Raw genomic sequence first — 21,965 nt, forward strand, 5'->3', positions numbered from 1 at the left:
CGAAGCGGACACGGAGCCCCGCGTCACTGAGTCGGGCCGGTGTCCCGCGAGGCGGTCGCTGAACGGACTCTCGGTTCAGCGACATCTGTCCGTCAAGTAGAGACATTCACAAAGTGACGCCTGCACCAGGAAATGACTCCATTCTTATATTCTTATATCAATATTACAGTATCTGTAGCACACACAGCAGCCGGAGGAGGCAATGACACTCTCTACAGGAAAACACCAAAGTCAACACACTCACACACACGCATACGCCCACACACACACACACGCACACACACCCACTCATACAGGTCAGCAGTATTAGACATTTAGTAAATTGAAGTGTCTCTGCTGACAGCCCTTGTCCCATTGAGTCGATAAGCCTGTGTGCTGTTCACATTCACAGACACATTTTTCTTCTTCTTCTTCATTTTTTTCCTTAGGGCGAGGAAACCGGCAGAGAGCCTCGGTCTCATGGCGAGAAAAAAAATGAAGAAACGTACAATTCATATACTCTCGCCCCTCAGCTATAAACCCACTGCGCCATGTGGAGGCCCACTGCAGGCGGTGGTGAAGAGTGACTCAGCCATGCGGCTTTCGCAGTAACCCCTGTGTAGGCGTAATTAGGACTAACATTACACATCCGTAATTGCATTGTTCGTCCGTCCTTTACAGGCAATGTAAATGTCCACCTGCTTCATCAGGTTTCCGGAAATCAATGTGGAATAAGAAGAGTTGTTTTTTGTTCCAGCGGACGCATCTCCCGTTGGATTTAACCATGGAGCTCTTTCAAGAAGCTCAGAAACAGCTTGGGATGTCTCTTAAATGTCCATTTAAGAAACAAGAGAAAGGTTCCGTCCAGTCCAGTGTGTGTGTGATAGTCCGGGTGTAGTGTCTTTCATTAAAAGGCCGAAAAGCTAAGAGTGTCATTACAAACAACCTGAGTTGACGCCCGCCAAAAGGCTGACGTGTGCCAGCCCTCCTCATGAAAGTCCCACGAGTTCAGCTGTTCACTTTTTTTTTCTTCTTTTTCCTACACTGTCACATTTGTTAATCGTCAAGAAACCTTGTTTGGTTAAAAATAGAGGGAACACATGTTTGCCACGCGGCGAGTGCAGACGTGAGAAATCGCCGCTAACTTTGTGCTCTTGTATTGATGAATAAGGTCACTTTTCCTTCTCTGTACTTGTTTTCTTCCCGCATTGGTCCACAGCTAAAAGAAAAAACCCCTCTTCATATATCATACATTGAACTGTGTTCTCGTTCAGGAGTTCATTCTCAGGGGGTTTCTGTCATCGTTCTGCACATAGTCAGCATTATCTGTGGTCAAATGTGATCTGGAGATCAAACTATGCAATCAAAAGAGTTAAGTGCTGAGCAATCTCTGACTCCAAGTCATGTTGTCCCCGCACAACCTGTAAACAAGTATGTGTGTGTGTGTGTGAGTGTGTGTGTGAGTGTGTGTGTGTGTGTGTGTGTGTGCTGCAAGCTGCCATTTCAGTCAAAGTTGCCTGTTTCGTACACACTGTGGCTTGTAAAAAAAAAAAAAAAAAAAAGAGTCTCTCAGTACAGCCCTTTGAGTTTTCCGCAAAAAAATAATGTATTTTTTACATGCCTCAAAAATTGCATTTCGTTCCTCTGTGTGTCCACGCGCGTCCGCGTGCGCGCTAAAAGAAAGTCCCCTTGGTGGTGCTGCACAGAATCTTTTTGAAGGCCTTTCTGAAGTCTTTGTTGAAGATGGTGTAGATCACCGGGTTGAGGCACGAGTTGCAGTAGCCGATCCAGAAGAAAAACGTGAAGAGCGCCTTGGGGATGGCGCACGTCTCCGGGCACACCGCGCCCAGCGAGTAGGAGAAGAAGAACGGGAACCAGCACACCACGAACACGCCGATGACCACCGCCAGCACGAACGTGAACCGCTTCTCCCGGTTCACCATCGCTTTGCGCCTCGCCGCCCCGGGGTTGCTGTCCGCCGGGTGGGACTTCCTCCCGGGCACCAGCCGAGTCCCCTTCGAGGTGGCGATCATGTCCCGGTAGCGCTTGACCGAGGCCGGGGAGTGGACCCCTCCCGGTGACCCCGGCATGCTGCCGCTGCCTCGGCCTCCTCTCCCGTTGCTGTGCTCCATGTCGCTCTCCGTGCTCGAGCTGTCGCCGTTGTTGTTGTCGGCCTTTTTCCACTCCTTGCCCTTCTTCCCCTTCTTCCCCTTCTCCTTAGCCTTGGAGGAGGAGGGGGGCCCGCGGGGGGAGGCGTCCAGGGAGGTCGCGACAGAGCTCACGGCTAGAGAAGGAGGGTGCAGCAGGTTGTTGGAGGTGGCACTCGGGGTGGACTGAGCGTCTCCTATGTGAGGGGACGGGGTGATGGCGAGGCTGGGGGGTCTGGCGTTGGAGGTCTTGTTGGATGAAGGGGGCGTGCTCTCCTCGTCGTCCTTCCCGTTGGCCTCCACGCGTCGCGGGGGCTGGCTCGGCGTGGCGCTGCCCACCCCGTCCTTGCGCGGCTCTCCCGGCGGGCAGCGCGTCCTCTGCTTGGCGATCTGGTAGATCCTCACGTAGACCAGGATCATGATGAGGCACGGCGCGAAGAAGGAGCCGATGGTGGAGTAGAGGATGTACCAGCGCTCCTCGTTCAGCGCGCACAGGGGGCCCCTGTTGCTGCCCTCCTCCATGGCCTCGCTTTTGTTCAGCGAGAGCAAGGGCGGGAAGGAGATGATGGCCGCGATGAGCCACACCACCACGATGGCCCCCTTGATGCGTTTGGGGGTCCGCTGGCGCCCGTACGTCACCCGGGAGATGGACAGGTAGCGGTCCAGCGAGATGGCGCACAGGTGCACGATGGAGGAGGTGCAGAACAGCACGTCCAGCGCCAGGTAGATCTCGCACCACCGGGATTTGAAGTACCAGTAGCCCAGCAGCTCGTTGGCCAGGGAGAAGGGGATGATGAGTGTGGCCACCAGAATGTCCGCGGCGGCCAGAGACACCAGGAAGAGGTTCTGCGGGCCCCGGAGAGCCCGGCTGGTCAGCACCGCGATGATGACCATGATGTTGCCCACGATGGTGAAGAGGATCATCAGGGTGATGGCGGTGGCGAAGGCCGCCGTGGCTTCCGGGGAGTACGGGGCGGGCTTCGGGAGGCTCTGGTTGCAGGGCACGGAGGCTCCGGCGCTGCTCGCGCTGCTGCTGTTCCAGCCGCTCAGCTCCATGGAGCAGCTGCTCTCCAGAGCCGAGGCCATGCTGCGAGGAGAGGCTTTCCCAGGAGTCTTTACAGGATGAAGACAAACACACATGTTCTGTCTGAATAAAATGTGGCATTAAAATGTATTTCCCCTGTTGTTTTTATTATAATAAGTGTGTCATGAGATTAGTTTTATTGTGCACAATCCATGAGATTATCACACATGGATGTGATAATCTCATAGAGTGTGCACAATAAAACAAATGATTTGCATTTTTTAATGAATATCATTGCTCATAATGAGGTATAGTGTGGTATTTACCTCAGTTGCTCTGGTTTTGTCCCTGTGTCGTCTCCAAACAGAAGCTCTCTTGCATCCTCCACGGCAGCTCTTTCAAGTCCATTTTAAGCCCATGAAGCAGTCCTGGGTGATGCCTCAAGACAAGGATCACTATTTTTCCATTTAAAAAAGAATGACACCTCGTAGAACAGACGCCCCTCCACCCAAAAACAAGTATGTCTGTGTGTGACGCTGCCTGCTGTGGAGTAAAAACAATAAAAAGCCAGACAAACAACTTCTTTTGCGCACGAAGTTTGGTCCTCTTTCCTTCCCTCCGCAGTGGATAGACTGCTGTCCTAAAGGTGGGGAGACTCAGTTCATAATGGTGGAAGTCTGGGTCATGTACAGCGGAGCGACAATGAATACAAGAGACCGGATGAGAGGAAATAATCTCGACCCCCGTGCGATCGCCGTGCGTCCGCGTTTGGAGACGCGCGCTTAACCCACAGTCTCATCTGAACAGCGAACGCAGGGGCGGCTCGGATGAAGTGAAATAAAGTCTCTGTGCGGTTCACTGATGAACAGGCGCTGGTGTCCGCCCCCCCCCCCCCCCTCCCCCCCCACACACACACCCTGCGAAGGGCGGTCAGACCCAGTCCACCAAAACAGAAAGCCCGAAGTTAAAAAAAACCTCGAGCTCTCCGGCTCTGCGCGCGGGGAGACGGGAGTCCAAAACGCGCTGTGTTTTTTCCTCCGGCGTGGACACGAGCCTCGCGGGAGCAGCTTTCAGTCCGCGCGTCTCGGGAGCTGTCTCCCGGTCTACTCAGAAGTTAGATACCAACAAAAAAACTGCTGCTCCGTCGGCGCACAAGCCCAGGCGTCCTCTAAGAGGCGCAGCATCACCTTCACTCTGGACGGGACCTCCCCATCTGCCTCTTGCGCTTCTCTTTTAGACCCGGTGATGTCACCGTGGAGCTGTGGGCGTCATGGGATCCGTATCCTCCCCCATATCTCCCTCCTTACTGCTAACATTAACATTAATGCATACCCAACGTTCGATTAATTAACTCCACGGGTGTCAGCTGAGTGCTGAGACAATGCCATCTGCTTTGCAGGAAACATCCCAGGGACTCCACTGCACATGTATAATACTGGGTCATCATCATCATCATCATCATCATCATCATCATCCCCATCATCATCATCATCATCATCATCATCATCGTCCTCTTCGATATGGGGCACAGCACACTTGGCTGATCAATGGGTTCCAATCTGTGCAGTATTCGTGCCCATTCTGCAGAGTTGTGATGTTTGCTTCCAGACTATTGGACAGAAAAGATCCAAAATACACATTTAAGTGTTTTTTTTTACTGCTTTTTATCTTTGTGTCTGTTGAGTCCTCCTATAAGTTAGCATTAGATAATGCCTCATTTGCTTATTTAAACACAAAACGTGTCATAGATAACAGTAGTGATGGCATGAGGATATTTATTAGCCCCCCAATTCACATGTAGTCCTCAAAGTGGAGGGGATTGTACAATCAATCCAAGGCCGATGTCTCAACCTCTGAGCCAGAACTCTCCACTTCAACTGTGCAGCTTCATCTATATATATATGTGTTTGTGTGTGTGTGTGTGTGTGTGTGTGTGTGTGTGTGTGTGTGTGTGTGTGTGTGCCAAAGGTTTTTACAGAGGGTTCAAGGTAACATTCATTGTCATTGTGCAACACAACGAAAAACATCTTATTTTACTGCAAAACATGAACAAAAAACTCATAACCTGCTTTATGGAACATTTATTCCCCACAAACATATCAAGCAAACAATTGATTATTTATGACAGTGTTTATTTATTTATTGAAGGGATGCAGAGAGATATCCACAGTCCCCTCGGTTAAAACCCACTGACTCAAACGTGTCAACAAAATACAACATGAACTTTGAACCACGGCTTTATCCAATGTTCAGACTGATGTGCATCATCACTTGACTTCCATTTAACTCCCCCCGCCCCCCCAAAAAGGAGCACAGACATCCCGCTGCGATGATTATTGTCGCCTACCTGAGATCAAGTGCTCGATTGTTCAATTACCAAGTGGCAGCCTGCGTCACGCTGCTGCCTCCATGCGCCATGAACCTCCGCGCGCAGTCAGTTTGAAGGCGGGTGGGTGGGCTCTCCGCGCTGCAAACTCACAACAAAACAAACACAAACACACACACACTCGCCAGCCTACACATGCACGCACACACTCTCATGAATGGCGTGTGGGTGGGTGGTCCTGTTTACTTGTATGTTTTGTGCCCCCGCTTTAATGAGAGGCGCCGCCCCGTGGCATTACATCTGCGTGACCCCAAGCAGCGGCAGCCAATAATGTTCCGCTCCACGGTACACATTCTAAATATATATTAAAAAACGAGGGGGGAAAATAGAGAATAAAGCTTTTAGCGGGAGAGTGCACTCCAATCAAGTGTCTTTAGTGACGCGCTGCTAAATGCATTCTGGGGGAGAGGGGTGTGTCCCGGATGCTGAGGTGATGGAGACCCGCGCGCCGCTCTCCCGAAGTGCTTGTTGCGTAAGAAGAGAGAACACGTGGTATGCACACGCGCATGGATCACGCACGGTACTGCTATAGTGGGCATTTAACACCGGGTCTGCTTTGACGTGGCAGAGAGGAGAAGATGAATTGTCTTTAAAACAAAAGTTTCCCAAGCGGGAGGCGGGTAAGTGCTGGTCAGCACTCTGTGGTGGGAGCGTATGCATTATGGTCCAGGTCCAAATCAATTATCGCACACAACTGCCCCCATTTAGATGCGTTCAAGTAATATATATTTATGAGTTATTGGCTTATGCCTCCTGTTTGTTTTCTGTGCTTGTTTTGTGGGAGTTTGGGGGAAATTCGGGTCAGCAAAGATTTTATTTCGGGGTTAAAATGTGAATAAAAGTTGAGGAAAAGTGAAGTTGCTGGTTGGGGTTCTGGGATGTTTTGGTTGGGGTTGAACACAGAGGCAGCTGCTCACAGCCTGTTTGGGCCTTCATAAAAGAATTAATACCAACATGCAACCGTTTGTCACAAGTTGCAGTTGCGAGCGGCGCCACCTAACAGTGATGTTCTCTTGTCAGTTGTCAGGTCCAGTATTTGAAGGTTAGAGAGGCCTTCACAAAGTAACAGTATAAAAAGTCTGTATATATTTTATCTTATGTTTCCACTGGATTGATTGGAGTGCATTATATCAGTGAAGGTCCTCAGAGGCATAGTACAGCAAGTGTGTGCGTGCGTGCGTGTGTGTGTGTGTGTGTGTGTGTGTGTGTGTGTGTGTGTGTGTGTGTGTGTGTGTGTGTGTAGCCGGCAAACAATTACAGCGATCTCTCCCACATGGTCACACTGTCATCTTCCTGACTGCGTTTGCAATGATGACAACTGCCGCTTGTGTGTGTGCATGCAGGGCCAGCACGCGTGTGTGTGTGTGTGTGTGTGTGTGTGTGTGTGTGTGTGTGTGTGTGTGTGTGTGTTATATCACCACATTGTAATTCCCCTGCTAACAATATCACACATATTGCTCATTTGAGCTGTTGGCAGTGTTCTGCGACTGGGATTTCTTGTGTTTGAGTGACACAGTCTTCAGCTGTGAATAGCAAACACCCTATGTATGCATGCACACACACACACACACACACACACACACACACACACACACACACACACACACACACACACACACACACACACACACAGCCTAATGTAATGTGATCGATTCTGACACCCAACGGTTCGAGTCGGTTTTCATCAGCCGGGCCGACAGAAGAGGAAATTAATGCAACAAACGAGATGAGAGAGACGTTTAAATGAAAGGAGGTGGAAGAGTCTGCTTCCAGTGATAAATAAATGAGAGAGTGATATGATGTATGTGTGTGTGTGTGTGTGTGTGTGTGTGTGTGTGTGTGTGTGTGTGTGTGTGTGTGTGTGTGTGTGTGTGTGAGAGAGAGAGATGTGGCTTCTCTGTGTTATCTGTCACAAAAGGCCCTCACAGTTAACAGTCTGCTGGCGTCCTCTGCTGGATACTTTGGAATCATCTCGGTTTCTGGTCGTTCCCCAAAGCCGCCACTAGAGAGCGCTGTCTGACTAAAAACCAAGGTCCAGTACATCGTAGCAGCGTTTTTATTGAAACTACCTGCAGTGTTGTAAGAAATACACGGTAAAAATACACAATAACGAGAAAACTGTATGTATTCCTGTCAAAAACCTACGTAATATGGAAAAACAGAGGAATTATGAGCTGAGTTAAAGTAAAATAACTCATATATGATGATATATGACTTCATTAGATTGTTAATTGTGATGCATGAATGTAGCATTTCACTGTTGGAGCTGGTTGGGTGGAGCTAATTGTGTAAAGTCTGTACTGGAAATACATTTCGGTCCACTGGTTCCCACCAGAGGGTTTGAGCCTTTCCAAAGGTCACAAGATAAATCTGTGTTAGAAGTTTTTTATAAACGTGTTTCTAATCTTTTATTATTTTGTGAAAATATTGGAGGAATTTACCACTTCTGGTACATCTATTTGTCATTCATTGTATTTTAATAAAAATGAATCATACATACAAGTAAAGTACAAATATCTCAAAATTGTACTGTAAAAATGTACATTTTGTTACTTTTCACCACACGTACAGTCTGATAACATGCACTAAAACCGGCCTATAATATTATATTCTCCCTTTCCTTGTCATTTTTATTTCATGACTTTTATGGAAAATGAAAATGTACTGAAAGGTTTCCCTATACGAAACATATTTATAGTGGAAATGTTTGCATAGTGTGACGTACAGTAGATATATCACAGACTAGACGGTGTAGGTGTATTTTCCTATACACTGAATCTTAGCCCCCTCCAAAACCTTTATATAATTGAACAGGTTTCTCTCTCTCTCTCTCTCTCTCTCTCTATATATATATATATATATATAGAGAGAAAGATTTATATTCTGGGCCTTCATCAAAACATGGAAACCCCAAGGTGCATTTCTCTGCTGTGCGACTGGGAAGCTGTGGGTAATGGAAGGAAGAAGTCGGGTGAATACCAGATATGCTTGTGTACATTTTAGGCAATGGATACTTGCAAATAAGAGGAAGTGGATTGTTTGAGCTGGCAGGAGCGTGGGAGGCACCATTAGCATCGGGGATGAGGTATAGTGGTGGCAGCTGGTCTCTAATGCGGTGTGTCATCACTGCTTTTACACTGTTCATCATAAAAGATAAGTCAACCATACAAAATGGTGGGACTCCAGTGGAAATTAATGACGTGAGATTGGTGAACCGTCTCTGATGTTGGTGTTAGTTCATGGACCAACAAGAAAATATGAGGAAGCAGTGTTTGGTCAATGTAAAACCGCGTGAGACAAGAATGCGTCGTATTCTTTGTTTGACTTTCCAAACTTCCCGACTACAAAAACGACCTTTAGGGCTTTCTGCTCTCTTCTTCAGTAAAAAAAACAAAAAACAACCCTCCTTGTAACCATTACCCAAAGTTGTTATCGCAACTCGAGCGAGTGGATGTGAAATGTAATGCCGCTGGTTGTTGAGGTCAAAAGCACTGAAACCCATTCTCTGTGGATAATCTCCCTAAAAACACTCACAGCAACGCAGCACTTAAAAACCCTCCGGTTCAGCAACAGTGCACTGCAAGGTCAGTGTGTGACCTTGATCATTTGTAATGAGGACTACGTGTGGGCTGTGTATGAAAGAAGGGAAATGCGTAGCACAACACGTACGGAACGAGCACATTATACAGAGTAAACAGACCCCGTGTGTGTTTTCCAGCATGTTTTTATTTTGGTGGTTAAAAAAAACAAAACCACAGCAGGAAATCAGCCAAACCTTAAAGTGCAGTAACAGACAGTAATAATGCTCACAATGTCATAACCGATGTTGAATTAATAAATACATTAAAAAAATATATATTTACATAATAAAAAATACTTTCCAGCTTGAGTGTGATCCATCTCAGGATACAGAATGACACGGCACCCATTAGTGGGTGAGATACCACCAGTATTGCTTTAAGAGGAGAACACAGTGGTGTCTCCTCTGCGTCATGTCACAGTGGTTCGGGAATTTAAAAAAAAAAGAAAAACATCTAGAACAGCCCTTGTGAAAGATCAGGCACGTAAGGCAGACAAAGAGACACACACTGATATATAAAATGACAGGGAAAGGAGTTCATAGCTGCTCCAACTTGCTGGATTGAGAACAAATTGTATAAAAATCAGCAACTGTTTGTCCGTTTCTCCGGGAAAAGCAGAAGCAGATCCACCGGTCATGCGATGCCAGCAGCACATAGCCGGTATTTTTTCACGAAGAATACATTTGATTGTGCCAGTTTCTACAGTGCAAACCGTCCGTTTGAATGAGTCCCGACAGGAAGATGGATCCGTGAGCACGGTCATGTGAACGTGGGGGGGGGTTCCTCACCCCCGGCAGAGAACGTCGGTCTCGAACTGCAGCAGCTGGCCCATGAAGGCCAGGTTGGGGGAGATGACCTGCCGCCGGCGCTTCACGAAGTCGAAGGCCTCGTCCAGCTTGACGCGCTGCGTGTGCATGAGGTAGGCCAGGCAGATGGTGGCGGAGCGGGAGATACCTGCCTGGCAGTGCACCAGCACCCGACCGCCGCTCTGCTTCACCGAGTCTGTGGGCGGAGACGGAAAAGAGAGATCAGCACGCTGCACGGTCCGTTTAACACGCCACGTTCTGTGACGTCAGAGTGGGCTTTTGAGAGCAGAAATGCATGGAACGTTTTAAAATTGAGTCCAGCCAGCAATTAAAATGCAGGCATGTATTGCCATTAGTTAAGTCAGTTCTCATGAAGCAAACTTTACAAGGTTAAAGAGGTCAAAACGAGCAGCTTAATCCATCTGTTTTGTAATCAGAAGATTACACTGTTGGAACACAAGTCCAGGCTGAAGAATGGATTACGCTGTACAAGCTGCTTAGAAATAAATGTTTTGGATATTTCACATTTCATTGAGTGTAAAAAGCTTAGCTGAGACTAGACTAATTGGCTGTGGGTTCACTGGCGCCCCCCCACTGGCCTTTCACCTCACGGGGTCGGGAGAAGAGACTCACCGATGAAGGCGATGGCCGTGGAGAAGCAGGCTCGGATGTCAGCAGCCAGGCTGTCCTCCACGGTGAGCCGCAGGTACTGAAAGTCTCCCTCGTAAAAGTTCGGGCACGTGGAGGAGACGTTGAGCACGGCGGTGATGCCCGCCGCTGCCAGGGTCTCTCTGCGGGCGGAGTGGACGGCGCTGCCCAGAAACAGGAAGGGCAGCAGCTCCACGGGACCACCCTGGAATTTACACACAGCAAGAATAAGCACGATGCAGTTTGGCCAATATATATTTGTAATCACATAAAGAGCCTTTTTTGTTGTTGTATTCTGTATTGTCTTTTGGTGTATTGCTTACCTGATCATATGCCGGTGTCATCCGACCGGTCACCACTGGCTCTGGCTCCACTGCAGAGAGGTGGTTGCTGGCTGAGATGTAACAGAGCTCTGGATAGGCCTCGGTAAAGCCCTCAAAGCCACCTAAAAGGAGGTCACATGTTAGCTGAGCCCAAAGCTTTCACCAAAGTCCTCCTTAAAAATGCATTTGTATGAACAATAACTGATATGTGTGTGTGTGTATATATATACATACATACACATATATACATACACACATGGTTCTTACAGTCATGGAAAACCTAGAAAAGTCATCGAAATATGCTATATTCATGTCGTTCATTTACGCTGAGTTTGAAATAATTAATATACTTTAAAAAGAAAGACGCTCAAAATGTGAGCAGGCATCTACATAAATGTTTATTCTCTTAATCAAACTATTGTCTCATTCATTTGTGTCATTTAAGGTTTACTGTATGCTTTGGAATTCTCATTGTTAGTTTAAATACTACATTTACTCACTTTTTTTTTTATGTATACACCGAGATTTCACAAAATGTTTGGTCATGGAAATTTGGTTAAAAGTCATGGAAATTTGGTTAAAAGTCATGGAAATCCATTGGTCAAAATGTGCATGAAACACACACACACACACACACACACACACACACACACACACACACACACACACACACACGAGAAAATGTAGTATTTAAACTAACAATGAGAATTTCAAAGCATAAGAGAAGATTAAGAGAATACACATTTATGTAGATGCCTGCTCATATTTTGAGCGTCTTTCTTTTAAAAGCATTAATTATTTCAAACTCAGCGTAAATGAACGACATAAGCATATGAATATAACACATTTCTATGACTTTTCCAGGTTTTCCATGAGCGTAAGAACCATGAAAATTAAGCTAAAAGTCTCGTTACCTTGAAGGAAGCAGGTCTGCGTCTGCACCTCGTTCTGCAGGGCGCTGAGCAGCATTTGGCCCACGCTCTCCGCCTTCAGCTCGGCCACGGAGCGGCTGCCCTCGTCCAGCACCACCACCGGGGAGAAGTCTCCGCGCCGCAGCCGGGCCAGGAGGGCCTTGTCCGGGACGAGCCACTCCAGGGCCGCCACCGCGCCCTTGGACCTGCGGCGCATCACCGAGTTCCAGTTCACGTTATAAGACTCGCGGATGTGCGCGAAAGTAAAATCGAGGAAGGGTCTGCAGTCCAGCACCACGTGCCCGGCGGAGGCGTACTGGTCTCGGGGAGTCCGGAGGATGTGGACCAGCTCGTTGCCGGCTATCTCCAAAGGCGCACTGCTTGAAGTCATGGCGGAAAATACTTAAAAGTAATAAATAATAAAAAAAAAACAGCTAAAATAAAAATATAGTGTTAAGTGGGTTTTTCCAGTACAGTAGGCTCCGCGTGGAGATGACTTTAACCTACTGTAGCCTGCTTGTTTAGAGTAAAAGTTCCACTTGTTCATTGATAACAGCCGTGAGAGTGGGCGTGGTCACGGCGGCCCCGCCTTCTTCTTCTCTTTTTTTTTTTTCCACAGAAGGAACAGCGTCACGAGCGGAACAACCATATATGGCCCGGACGTCACTCCTCATATGGACATTGACGTCAAGTCTGACTTTCCTCCCCTGCGCACGTGGTGGTTTGGGGTTACCCCGTGTTTATGTGATTGGATGACGTGTGTGCATCTGTAGCTTTCTTCTTCTTTGAGACGTTGTCGCCTATGTCACTTTGCCAAATCATCACATCTCTGCCTCAAAGAACACACTGTGCGCTGTGCTGCAGATACACAGATTGTTTCTGCTAAGGCCTGTGTTAGTTATGGATCACATTTCATTTTGCACAATGCAAAGTCATTTATTATTATTTTTTTCCATCATTGTAACAGAAAAACTTTTATTTCCGACACTCAAAATAAGGTTGTTGATGCTCTCTGTTTATGTCATTGTGAGCAAATCTTATGAAAGAACCAGAACCAACAATAAATACAAGGATAGGTAGTCTTTAAGCAAACGTTACTCAAACAGTGCATTAGTTTGGGACTATTTTCAGCTGCGGACACTCAACATAAACCACGGCGTACTCCTGGTGCACCACAATGTGGCTCATCGACGTAGTTTCCGGACAATAAAGTGGGATTGTTTACAACAAGAGAAACATATAATATGTTTAGGAGTAAAGATTACACGTCGCAATTGGTGTTTGTAAAACAATAATGAACGCAGAGATGGTTTGCAGGGTGTTTTCCTCATTGAAGTTACAGCTGCCATGTTGTGACCTTAAAAAGCCCTGAAAACCTGTTTCTCTTTCTAAAGGTACTGATACAGCTCCAACAGTCATTTTTCACAAGTGATTTCTATATCATTCCTGAGTGTTAAACTCTTAATAAACAATAACAGCGGATGTGTTTAATAGTCTTGAAAGACTTGAAGTGTTAAAGCCTTTTTTGTGCTTATTCCTTGGAGTCATTTTCACCACCCATTGTCTCAAATCGACACGGTAACATTCAAGTCCAGTGCTTCTATTGGAGTAGATTGTAGACGTCTCATTGTCCTGGAACCCGCAGACACACACAATACTTCATGTGCAGTGCGGGAGAGTTTAAATCTACATGTGATCTGACGTCTTTGCCTTCATTTCCTCACGACCCCACTGTTCAAATTAGTCTTCCTTCCCACGTACGTCTCCCACTCAAACCTCTGACTCCACTTTCGTCTTGTTCCCACTTCCCCTCCCTCGCCGCTGCCGGCCGGCCCCTCAGCAGCGTTCCCACTTTGTCATGCTCTCCCACTGCTGAGGCGCCGTTTACACACACACACACACACACACACACACACACACACACACACACACACACACACACACACACACACACACACACACGGTGTATAAACCCACGGTGAAGAGATGAGTCGAGCTAGAAGACTTCTCCCCCTCAACCTTCGCCCCCGTCTCGGCAGCCCGGCAGGAAACGACACCGCACACGCATCCTGTCGTCATGCATGCAGGTCTCGACGTTCACACACACACACACACACACACACACGCCCCCTCGCAAGCTGTGTTACGCATGCAAGGCTCACGACCCAAACTGACCCCCCCCTCCCCGTGCCCTGAAGTACCTGATCAATGATTAATGAAGCCTTAGCAGCCTGGTTCCAGGAAGCGGTGACTCGTACGTTAAACGATCGATCACTCGCTCTAGTTTTAGTTTTAGTTTGGTGCGGGTGTTTCCTCATCTGTCCTACGCTGCGCATCAGAGCGTTTTTGGGGGTAATGCCGAAAGGTGAGAAAGAGGTGACAACGTGACAGGCGTGTCGACGAGGAAGGGGGTGGAGGTCATGACAGTGTGAATATAGGCCGACTATTTGACATTTTTCCAATCAGCTGCGCGTCATCAAAGTGTACAGAGGGCGAATGGAAGCAGAGGTAGAAGAAGTGGGGACTTCAGGATGATGAGATCATTATCGGCAGTGTGATGAAGAAACACACCGGTGAATAAAACATGAGCGGAAACCCTCATGAGAACGTCTGCTAGCTTTTTACCCGTCCACGTCCCTCCCCCGCTCCTCCCACTAGGAGATTATCCAGGATTAATTGGATGGCTGGGGCTATTAATCTCTGAAAACCCTCCACTGTAATCCAAGAGATTGACCTCATCCCTGATTCCTCTCATAAACGCCCACGTGACAACGCCAACACTCCACTCAAGGGGAACGTGACCCACGGGGTCAGATCGCTGGTGCTTAACATTACGGAAAGTTGAGCGCTTTCTGGGGGATTTTCTGTGTGTGTGTGTGTCTGTGTGTGTGTGTGTGTGTGTGTGTGTGTGTGTGCTGTACGCTCTGCTTCCATTACACCACAAACCTTCGCTTTTATTGGTGAGATCTGGGTGTTTGATTCACATGCACGGCTCTCGGTTGGTTGTTGAGGACAAACAATATGTATTGATCAGAAGTGTTTTCTCACTTCTGTGCATGACCTAGACTCTGTACAGTGTTCTTCATCACACCGGGTTTCGTGTGGCTCCGCCTCCTCCTCCTCCTCCTCCTCCTCCTCTTCCTCCTCCTCTTCCTCCTCCTCGGCTGCTCCTCTGTCTCATCATCATTCTATGAAGATACAAAACAAAAAAAGTATTTATCATTTTAAGTCGCAGCTGAACACAAACATATAAGAGGAAAACCCCGTCCATCACCTGTTGATTTTTGTGCTGTCACTTCCTGGAAAAAGTGACGGTATTTTCAGGGAAAACAGCTCAATGAGGTGATCGGCTCAATTGTGAACAATGAATGTATTTATACATTTATTGCAGCTTCATCTGACATATATATAAACCCCATAAATCATGATTCCCTCCTCTATGTGCGACTACACAACCACTTCCTTCATCTTTTCTTTCCACTGTCATGCTCCGCGTCACCTCTTTAACATCCACCTCTTCCCGCTGTCTCTCGCTCTCTCTCACCTCAGGACGACCATGAGGCCTACGCTCGCCGTCAGACTCAAAGCCGTAACCAGGGCGACGACCGGCACCAGCAGGATGTCGGTGAGTTGAAGAGGCAGGGAGGGCGGAGCGATGACGGGCGGGCGAGTCTCGTCAGGCGAAAGGGCGACTGTGAAGGAAGGAATGAAAACAGCGGCGAGAGATGAGCTCATGGAGTTGTTGTTGTTGCCAGGCCAAGTTAATAGTTTAAAAAGCATATTTTAACCCTGTGATCTTTGTATCAAAAGCCATGCAGCAACAAGTAACATGTACGGAAGAATAAGCGTCATAAAATAAAAGAAAGCCCACACAGCGACATAATAGAGAGGAAAGAAAAAACCCACTTATTAAAGAAATTTGACACACCCTACATCCGTCCTCACAGAGGCAAACCACAAACACCCACACATATATATATATATATATATATATATATATATATATATATATATATATATGCAGGAACTAATTCTAAGTCTTTGGTTTACCTTTTGAACATGCATTCATTGATCTCCTTTAACAACCCCATGGCCCCGAGGAGAATGATTTAAGTAGCGCTTGTATTACAAAACCAAGAACCAGAGACGTTTGATCGTCAAGTGTTTCATTTACTGAGTTGACATCATGTTTATTGGGGTGTTTGTGGCAACCGTTAAAAAGTGCCAAATTAACTCAGATGCGGTGTCGCCGTGTGAGTTCAATTATCTGACAGTTTTTCTTCTTCTGTGATGTCACGCCTCAGGGCGTTACTCTTACCAGCGAGAGGGAAAGTGACCCGGCAGAAGACGGTTCCATCGTGGCCCTGCAGAGAGCAGCGGTACGTCCCTTGTTCGTCCGGGCGTATCTGATTTAGGACCACGGATGCGTCTTCTGTCACCACCAAGGCTTTGAAATCACTCTCGTTGAGCTGCGCGCACACACACAGACACACACAAAGGACGTGATGGTGAGCTTTTCAAGAGTCACGATGACACCGTGCAGCTAAATAAGGGACAGAATCGAACACGTGGGAATCACGGGAAGTATGCAAAGTGGTTTTAAAGTGCTGTGATATGACTTCGGTTTCCGTTTTGAGCGCACGTCTGAGGTTGAGACCTGTTTGGTGCCTGGTGCGCCGCGGGCCCAGGAGTAGTGGTACTCTGGCCTATCCAACAGAAGACGATGCCATGGGAAGAAACAGTTCAGCACGGCCTGGCCTCCCTCCTCGGCCTGCAGTGGGAGCTCTGGAGAAAGAAAAAGAAGAGAGACGCTTCATTCATTTGCGTCTAGATTACTTGAATAATCGTTTTCATTAGCCGCGCACATGCCTGGCTTAGGGACACATTCACACACTCGTGACAGCACGCGATCCGTGTAGTCTGAAGAATGGTGCGCTCCCAGTTCACCAGCTTCACAAGCAACACGCACACAAACAATTAAATATATAAGTATATCAGTAAATATTAATATACCACCGCAGTCCTCACGGCCAAAGGGAGTGTGACAGAAGAACACCTTGTAACGGCAGGACAAGCAATTCATCACTCGCCGCTTCAAAAGCCCTGCACACACACACACCAAACACACACACACACACACCAAACACACACACGTGCAGTGAATACATTGCAGGTACACATTGTGCCTCTTCGAGGATTCACACAGCGACAGAGGGAAGGATCACACGGAACAGACTTACCACACTTGTTGGGGCACAATCCTAAGGGAGAGAATAAGAAGTCATCTGTAACTAATGCCTCTTTTACGCGACGGGGATTGACACAAAGTGCCCCGCCTCACACTGTGCAGACCACTCGCTGGTATTCATGCCAATTACCGTCACGGATAAACGTGTCCAAGTGTTTTTCTAAGATCTTCCTGCCCTTCTCCATGATCTGAATGGCCTCATGTGTGAAAGAACCTGAACAAAAAACGAACAAAAAAAGAGCAGGATTTGGCTTAAAATCCGGCGGATGGAGAGTTTGTTCTGATAACCGTGTCATGTCTCAATATATTCAGTGATGATGCAAGGGAACACGTTATGTTTCTCACCAGAGTGCTGCATTTTCAAGAAGCGGTCCAACTCACTCTGGTACTCAGTTCTGATTCTGTACAGAGTGGTACGATCTGAGCAGTGGGAAACACACAATAATTGGGGGAAAACAAAATGAAAACAAGAGGCCGTATTGTTTTTCGTGCCAAACCGGGTCTCGAGCTCACCAATGACTCCCTCTCGCTTCCGGCTGGTGTCCTTGTAGGTCGCATAGGCGTGTCTGCGGATCTTTTTCAATTCGATCTGGTCGGACACGGTGGGAGCGGACAGGGAGAAGTCCTCGTGCAGCTGCCGGATCTTGCGGTCACACTGCAGACAGGCTTTGGCTGCAGGGACACAGCAGAGCAGGGACAGCAGCATCAGCAGCTTCCTGCCCATCGGGACGAGTCACTTTGGCTCCTGGGATCCTGAAACAGAGTCGGCAAACATTGTCTGAAACTAGCATTTACAGTTGTTATTGATTAGTCTGCCAGTTATTCTGCAGATCAATCAGTTAATTCAGAAAATAATGTTCATATTTGAATGTAATTTGTTCTTCTTAATTCATGCTTCTTCTGTTTTGCAATATTTTCTCTTCAAATATTGCAATGCACCAAAAGAAATTCCTTGTCTTATCAATAAACCTGTTTCTGATTTCCGAATATTGAATTTCCCAAAGCCCAAGGGGACATCATCCGAAAACCAGTTCTGTCCGGTTTAACAGGGAGAAACCCAAACACTAGCAAATGATGGTCATTTTGCAAGAAAAAAATCAAACAATTAATTGATTGTTTTTAGAAATAGTTCATCATAGAAAATGCATATTTTAAATAAAAACAATTGCCGATTATGATACTGTGCATCATCTACTCGATTAACAGGCTTAATTATATATATTTAACGAGCTGTAACCATGTAACTTAAGAACAATGAAGAAAAATACATGTTGATCCAGGCCTCCTCCTAGAGGCCTAAAGATTAAAGAAACAACATTGAAATTACCAAAACCAACTGACCTGACTTTGCTCAGCTGGAAACCAGCCGTGGTTTCCTCTTCTACTTATCTTGATGTACTGTCTTGTGTTTACAGTAATTAGGTTAGCCGCATAAAAAACAATGTCCCTGCTTCTGCTTTACTGTGAGTGCTACTAGCATACTGTCACTGCTAAACAAAATACTGCTAGTTGCGTTAGCGTTAGCTAGCCAATTTATCGTTAGCTTCATTCAGGAGTTGGAGCCACAAGCACCACGAATGTCTCCATTTAAATAAAGAAAAATATACATAGGTCTACTAGATAAATGACTCTACCCTCTACACAAGTTACTCGCCAACAGATATCAAATGGAACAACAATTATGACAATATCCACATGGAAAGAAGGTAACCAAGGACACACCAGAGCTGAGTTTCCAGTGGTCTGCCTCCTGTTTGTAGCTCGTTGCTGCCACCCAGTGGTGGCCGAGGTGACATGATACTGTCGCAGTACAGGGCTGTGTGCTCGGGACGAGGAGTCTCGTGCCAGCTGATTTTTTTCAACGGTCAGCTTCTTCAGGTCATTGAGTAACTTTATCTATAATTATATTAACGTGACATACAACTGCAACGATCTACTGGTCTGTTCGCCCTTCATCAAGGACAAATAGTGAGTAACAACAACAAAAAGCGAGGTTACATTACACAGCTATATTCAAAGTATCTATACAAGCCAATGGAAGATACAATACGTTTGAAAATACTGCTCAATACTATTAATACTTAATCCATTTGATCTAACGTTCGTCTCTTTTGGGAAAAAGTTCCGAAGACAACATTTCCCAGAAGCGCATTGGGCGATGAGTGACAGATAAACGGACGAATCGTTCGTCGCTGGGCGGTAACCGTTGGAGTTCAAACCGCTCTGCGGCTGCGCAGTGGGCTACTGCGCTGACAGCTGTACACATGAACCGCGAGAGTCCGATGCGAAGGTAAGATAACTCTGGTTTACGACCACAGCGCAAACGACGACAGTTTTAATGTATTTTCAAACTCATGTATGCGTTATTGACATGGCCAGCATAGCTTTTCACTTCGTATGTGACCGTCCCCGAGCTCAAGTTCGTGGGAACCGGTACAGCCGGTTATTGTATGTCCCGATAGCAGCCAGTCAATAGTTCATGTCGACGCGTGCGTGTTGTGGGTTATCGATCGGGCTGTGACGCGTCGGAAACACTCTATCGGTTAGTTTAATGTCACCTCGGCTCTCTCGTGCTCTCGGGGTCAGACGACAGCGTCTCTTTTAGTGTAATAGTTCGGGCATTAAGCTTAAACTAATGTGAACACACAACAACGTGCAGTAACTGTGGAGTAAACTCGTTTAATGCAGATTATTGCACTGCACTGACCAGGATAGACAGTTGAACTGCTGTGCAGCACTTTGCATTGAATATATTTGTTCCCCCCCATAAGCAGCAACAATAATGAGCCTATTGTCCTAAACGGCTCCTAACAGAATGGCCTTTTCTTCATGCATAATAAAACATTGTGTGTGTGCAGCAATGCTTGTAAAACCACTAAATTAATGATGGTTTCCTCACAAGGCAGTTGGTGCTGCTGCTCCTTGAGAAGGTAAAGGATTGCGCAAGATGTCTTTTGCAGGGAGTGCATTTGCAGGCTTTTCCTTCCCCTCCTGCTGCATTGCCACAAAACCCTTCATCAGAACAAGACGAGAACGTTGAGCTGGAGCGTCATGATAACCTGTTGGGAGGTTAAATATGGTTCTGATGTGGATGATTGGCCCGTGCTTTGTCTGAAAACTCTAGGCTTGCTGCAGTGCCGTTATTTGAGGGCTCCTGGCCTTAAATGTTATTTACTCGTGGCCGAGGTGCTCCGAACGTAATTGAACCCGCGCTGACACGGCGTCTGTACTTTCTCTGATCATAGCCTGTGTTTTCATGGTGTCATTGGTTCTGTTATACCCTTGGTGCCGATGTGTGGCGACAACAAGATCTACCCACCATTTACCAGATTAAAGCTTCTGTGCTCTTGCACACAGACCCAGTACAGAAACACAGAGCGCTATTTTATAGCTACAGATACTGGAGACTGTCGGGGTAATAAGTAGAACTGGATTGTCAAACAAACACACTGTCTGTCTGGTCGATTTTATATCCACAATGCCGTCATGTATTCTCCCATCCCGTCTGATGTTAAGGTTGATTAGTGTTTGATGTGATGATATCTAGTGGTGAACTGGATGATGATCCCTGTCCGCCTCCGTCTTGTCTCGCAGATCTGGACAAATCGGCCCCCCCATTCAGAAATGGAGACTCTGCTGAAAGTCGCCCGGTAGACAACATCCCTTCGTCTCTGCTGCTGCCAGTGTGAAGAAGACATCATCTTCCGTTTTCAATGACACTGACGGCGAGTGAAAGCTGAAGCCGTCCACTCGTCACACACACACACACACACACACACACACACACACTTTGGTATGCAGTACATCACGGCTGTCGGCAGAGCCAGCTGAGCGAGCATTTACATATAGCCTCAACCACACACACACACACACGGTGTATAAACCCACGGTGAAGAGATGAGTCGAGCTAGAAGACTTCTCCCCCTCAACCTTCGCCCCCGTCTCGGCAGCCCGGCAGGAAACGACACCGCACACGCATCCTGTCATCATGCATGCAGGTCTCGACACACACACACACACACACACACACGCCCCCTCGCAAGCTGTGTTACGCATGCAAGGCTCACGACCCAAACTGACGCCCCCCTCCCCGTGCCCTGAAGTACCTGATCAATGATTAATGAAGCCTTAGCAGCCTGGTTCCAGGAAGCGGTGACTCGTACGTTGAGCGATCGATCACTCGCTCTCGCTCTAGTTTTAGTTTTAGTTTGGTGCGGGTGTTTCCTCATCTGTCCTACGCTGCGCATCAGAGCGTTTTTGGGGGTAATGCCGAAAGGTGAGAAAGAGGTGACAACGTGACAGGCGTGTCGACGAGGAAGGGGGTGGAGGTCATGACAGTGTGAATATAGGCCGACTATTTGACATTTTTCCAATCAGCTGCGCGTCATCAAAGTGTACAGAGGGCGAATGGAAGCAGAGGTAGAAGAAGTGGGGACTTCAGGATGATGAGATCATTATCGGCAGTGTGATGAAGAAACACACCAGTGAATAAAACATGAGCGGAAACCCTCATGAGAACGTCTGCTAGCTTTTTACCCGTCCACGTCCCTCCTCCGCTCCTCCCACTAGGGGATTATCCAGGATTAATTGGATGGCTGGGGCTATTAATCTCTGAAAACCCTCCACTGTAATCCAAGAGATTGACCTCATCCCTGATTCCTCTCATAAACGCCCACGTGACAACGCCAACACTCCACTCAAGGGGAACGTGACCCACGGGGTCAGATCGCTGGTGCTTAACGTTACGGAAAGTGGAGTGCTTTCTGGGGGATTTTCTGTCTGTGTGTGTGCGTGTGCGTGTGCGTGTGTGTGTGTATGTGTGTGTGTGTGCTGTACGCTCTGCTTCCATTACACCACAAACCTTCGCTTTTATTGGTGAGATCTGGGTGTTTGATTCACATGCACGGCTCTC

The 21,965-nt window shown here is 47.2% G+C and overlaps 3 protein-coding genes across 3 annotated transcripts; all 3 read right to left on the bottom strand.

Moving 5' to 3' along the window:
* Window positions 1-1,652: 1,652 nt before the first annotated feature.
* On the bottom strand, window positions 1,653-3,212 carry adra2b (adrenoceptor alpha 2B; the record flags this gene model as incomplete). Its single annotated transcript, XM_079222156.1, has 1 exon — window positions 1,653-3,212. One exon carries the CDS (start codon window positions 3,210-3,212, stop codon window positions 1,653-1,655), a length of 1,560 nt encoding a protein of 519 aa, XP_079078282.1.
* A 6,038-nt stretch (window positions 3,213-9,250) lies between these two features.
* On the bottom strand, window positions 9,251-12,196 carry dusp2 (dual specificity phosphatase 2; the record flags this gene model as incomplete). Its single annotated transcript, XM_079221652.1, has 4 exons — window positions 9,251-10,119; window positions 10,557-10,776; window positions 10,895-11,016; window positions 11,809-12,196. The coding sequence occupies 4 exons, from the start codon at window positions 12,194-12,196 to the stop codon at window positions 9,902-9,904; spliced, it is 948 nt and encodes a 315-aa protein (XP_079077778.1). The 3' UTR covers window positions 9,251-9,901.
* A 4,414-nt stretch (window positions 12,197-16,610) lies between these two features.
* izumo1 (izumo sperm-oocyte fusion 1) lies at window positions 16,611-17,823 on the bottom strand. Its single transcript, XM_079222611.1, has 5 exons — window positions 17,567-17,823; window positions 17,399-17,473; window positions 17,184-17,267; window positions 17,046-17,066; window positions 16,611-16,908 (listed from the first exon to the last, which is right to left on the bottom strand). Exons 1-5 carry the CDS (start codon window positions 17,775-17,777, stop codon window positions 16,619-16,621), a joined length of 681 nt encoding a protein of 226 aa, XP_079078737.1. The 5' UTR covers window positions 17,778-17,823; the 3' UTR covers window positions 16,611-16,618.
* Between the last annotated feature and the right edge of the window lie 4,142 nt (window positions 17,824-21,965).

Source organism: Taurulus bubalis (assembly GCF_910589615.1).
Source record: "Taurulus bubalis genome assembly, chromosome: 8".
In the NCBI taxonomy this organism is placed as follows: Eukaryota; Metazoa; Chordata; class Actinopteri; order Perciformes; family Cottidae; genus Taurulus; species Taurulus bubalis.

Coding starts and splice junctions, on each gene's coding strand:
- izumo1 (XM_079222611.1), bottom strand. CDS start 17,777: ATGGGCAGGAAGCTGCTGATGCTGCTGTCCCTGCTCTGCTGTGTCCCT. Junction 17,474..17,566: donor GAAGCGAGAGGGAGTCATTG/GTGAGCTCGAGA, acceptor CCCACTGCTCAG/ATCGTACCACTCTGTACAGA. Junction 17,268..17,398: donor CTTGAAAATGCAGCACTCTG/GTGAGAAACATA, acceptor TTTTTTGTTCAG/GTTCTTTCACACATGAGGCC.